The 3,893-nt window shown below is 40.4% G+C and overlaps 1 protein-coding gene across 1 annotated transcript in view; it reads left to right on the top strand.

Moving 5' to 3' along the window:
• ARFGEF1 (ADP ribosylation factor guanine nucleotide exchange factor 1) overlaps positions 1–3,893 on the top strand; it is a 153,114-nt gene that overhangs the window by 66,253 nt on the left and 82,968 nt on the right. The window contains exon 9 of the mRNA XM_019527763.1: positions 2,160–2,394. Within this exon, the coding sequence (XP_019383308.1) occupies positions 2,160–2,394 (235 nt within the window). The remainder of the gene's footprint in view (positions 1–2,159; positions 2,395–3,893) is intronic.

Below are 3,893 nucleotides of genomic sequence, written 5' to 3'. Positions count from 1 at the left end.
CAGACAGAACCACCCATTGTTAGGGCTGAGGGAGTTGGCTTATGTGCTTGCAGAGCTGCTGACCATTATCTTTGAAAACCTGGGGCAATTGGGAGAGGTTCTAGACAACTGGAAAAGGGCAAGTGTGGTACCCTTTTTTAAGAAAGGGAAGGAGGAGGATCTGGGGAGCTACAGACCAGTTGGCCCCACCTCAGTCCCTGGAAAAATCATAGGACAGGTCCTCAAGGAATCCATTTCTGATTAGTAGGAGGACAAAGTGATTAGGATCAGTCAGCATGGATTCACCAAGGGCAAGTCATACCTGACAACTTGATTGTCTTGTGTGATAAGATGACTGGCTCGGTGGACGTAATATATTTTGACTTTAGCAAGGCTTTTGATGTGGTTTCCCACAACAATTCACAAGCAAGCTAAGGAAATATTGGGTGGATGAATGAACTGTAATGTGGACACAACTGTCTGGTTGGTCGGACTCAAAGGTTAGTAACCAGTGACTCAATGGTTAATTGGCAGCCAGTATAAAGGACCAACAGCTGGGGCACTCTGCCTTATACTGGCTGCCCATTAAACATTGAGGGAGTTGACTGATGTGATTGCAGAGCTATTGACCATTATCTTTGAAAACTTGTGGCAATTGGGAGAGGTTCCAGACAATTGGAAAAGGGCAAATGTAGTACCCATTTGTAAGAAAGGGAAGGAGGAGGAGAACATGCATTCAGTATGTTTATCATTGATTTGGAATATGGGATGGAGTGCACCCTCAGTAAGTTCACAGATGACACCAAGCTTGGGGGAAGTAGTAGATATGCTGGAGGGTAAGACTGGGATTCAGGGAACCAAATTTGAGGATTGGACCAAAAGAAATCTCATGAGGTTAAATAAGGACAAATGCAAAGTCCTACACTTCGGACAGAACAGTCCCGTGCACCGGTATAGATTGGGCTTGACTTGCTAAGCAGCAGCTCTGCAAGAGAGGAGGTGGGGGTTATACAGTAGATAAGGTGAATATGAGCCAACAGTGTGCCCTTGTTGCAAAGAAGGCCAACAGCATCCTGGGCTGCCTTAGTTGGAGTGTTGCCAGCTATTTGGCACTGGTGAGGCCATATCTATGTCCAGTTTTGGACTCCCCATTACAGAAATGATGTGGACAAATCGGAGAGAGTTTAGTGGTGGCAGATGAAACCAATTGTTTCTTGTTCTGTCAAGTTACAGCAAAGCAAGTTTAGGTTGGATATGAGGAGAAACTTTCTCACTAGGAGGGTAGTAAAGCACTGGAACAGGCTGCCAAAAGAGGCTATAGAACCTCCATCTGTGGAGGCTTTGAAGACCTGGCTAAACAGCCTTGACTGGGATTATATAGTTGGGGATGGCCCTGCTTTGAGCAGGGGTTTGGACTAAGTGATCTCCTGAGGCCCTTTTCAACCCTAATTTTCTAATAATAAGAAGAACTATTATTACTTTCTTGATTTGATTGATTTATTTTATGGGGTTTTGAAAATGTGAGAATTCCTGCATTTGCTTTTCCAAAACCGAGTATCAGTTTAGTCAGTGATGCAAGTGTTCTGCTTTCCTCCAGCCTGGCTATTGCAATATTTCTTTTTTTAGTGTTCTGTGTATTCTGACTTTTAAATGGAGTAAGTGACAGGATCACTGACTATATGGCATGATGTATGCATAAAGAAAACTAAGACGTCAAGTGATTAGAAAACCCAAATAGTTCAGATATGTGGTAGCTGGAGGAGGGGCAGCATGTATTGTTCCTCTAGATTTTGCGGGGGTCTTTTCCCCCTGCTGCTGGACTGTAAGTAGGGGAGGAAAGAAGAGCAAGTCTCTCTTCTGTCATTATTCTCTTTCATGGGGGAGAGATCTTCCCAGTCTAGTTAGAGAAGGAGAAGAATTCTCTCTTCTTCCCTTGATTAAGGAGTGGAGAGTGCTGTCTAGAACAAGCCGTGATAAGATTAATCATGCTTTTGCCTGACTGGCAGGTGTTAAATGATTTTTGTAAAAACAAAGCATTTTTTCTCTGTTACTACTTTTATAACAAAGTATTTAAAATGGAGCTTTATTTATGTGACTTAGACAAAATAACTGACATAAAAAAAAAATTAAAGTACATACCTATGACTTGTTCATATGCTGCATATTTTATTTCATTTCAGGTCTCACGAGCTGCGATCGAAGATTCTTTCATTGCAGTTGCTTCTGTCCATTCTGCAGAATGCAGGGCCTGTCTTCAGAACAAATGAGATGTTTATTAATGCTATTAAGCAGTATCTTTGTGTTGCACTGTCAAAAAACGGAGTCTCATCTGTTCCAGAAGTTTTTGAGCTTTCACTTTCCATATTTCTTACTCTGCTCTCAAACTTTAAGACACATCTAAAGATGCAGATTGAGGTATGTTTTATAATGTTCAGTGAGTTGAAATGAAGGTGGGTGGGTGTGGATGTGGATGTGTGCATGTAGCTTAGTGACAGAAATAGTGAATTTCTCTAAGGGTATTGTTTCCCAGGATTCTCTCTCCTGGTCCTGGCTCCCTGGCACAACCTTTTCTAAAAGGCCTTTTTTCCCCCCATAAAGAACAGTGGGAACTATCACTGGTGATAATCCTTGCAATTATTGACAGTGACCTTGAAACATCTTTCAGGTACAAAAATATTCTGTATGGAATTTTATATGCAAAACTTGGAAGTATAGTCTGAGCCCCCAATTTTTTTAACGTGTTGGCATTTTTAAAAAATGTTCAAATATTAGCATACTGCTCCAAAATTGAACAAGTAAAATTATTAGAAAAGCCTTTGTGGAGAAGGCTTTCTATCCCTCTCTTTCATCTTGTTGTTCCTTAACAGGTTTTTAATGAAAGATATAAAAAAATGTATCTATGCAAAATATACCAATAATATTTTTGAGCGAAGTGGGAGCATACTTTTGAGTACCAGACACATTTAGTTTGTATGCATCCCTCCTTGTGAAAGCAGTCTCTTCTAGTTGGTTTTGGTACAGAATGAAATAAAGGATGTCAGGATTCAAAAGTAGCAAAATTCTGCATATAAACTCATATCAAGCCAGGTTCAGTAATGCAAGCAGAAACAGTGAGTGTGTTCTAGTGTCCTCAGCTCTCTAAGGTGTATATATTGTTTCACTCCTTGGGGCATAAACAAAGAAAAATCCATTTGCATCCTACCAATAAAAGTGGAATTTATCAAAGTCTGGATAGACACAACAGCTGTGAAAGTTTTCTTGCCAGAGGACAAATAAGCCCTGCAGGAGGCAATAACATCTGTAAGGGCTTAACCTCGCTGAAAGCATTTGATGATTCTTACGACTGTTAAGCTGTGTAATACTGGGCACCTATCCAAAGCATAAGACTGAAGTCTCTGATAGGTTAATTATGAAAAGGCTCAGTCCACTTGAGCAACATGGCTATACTGTCCTTTGCTCTTCAAGACATTCAGGATTTTTTCCTTTGGTGGATAAAGGAATTACTGTGTTGGTGTTACCTTACCATAACTAAAGGAGTTTGGTATTGCCAGATCCAGGCCAGAAAGTTGTTATGCTCTGGGAGCAGTTAATTCATTAATCTTTGTTTTGTGCTTATCTGGGAAAGATGACATTTAAGACTCCTTTTAGAAGTAATTTCAGCCATATATAGCTGAAGGAGCCAGACTTGTATTTCTTTTACTAGAAATAATGGAGGTCTTAGTTGCAGTCTTGCCATCAAGGAGAATAAAAATATTTCTGCCTCCAAATAAAATATGCACTTGTTTTTTGAAAGGCAGAATAAAGGCAAAAAGAAGTTCCCTTGAAAATCTGTTTCTGAGGATGGAGGAGAAAGTATCTATAGCCAGCAGCTAGGGAGCCTTGTATGCAGCTTTACTGTCACTTTACTCTGGCAG

Source organism: Gavialis gangeticus, unplaced genomic scaffold (assembly GCF_001723915.1).
Source record: "Gavialis gangeticus isolate Ggan-Ray unplaced genomic scaffold, GavGan_comp1, whole genome shotgun sequence".
Taxonomy (NCBI): domain Eukaryota; kingdom Metazoa; phylum Chordata; order Crocodylia; family Gavialidae; genus Gavialis; species Gavialis gangeticus.
Note: the sequence above shows the minus strand (reverse complement) of the source record. Positions and strands in the feature narration are given on the sequence as shown.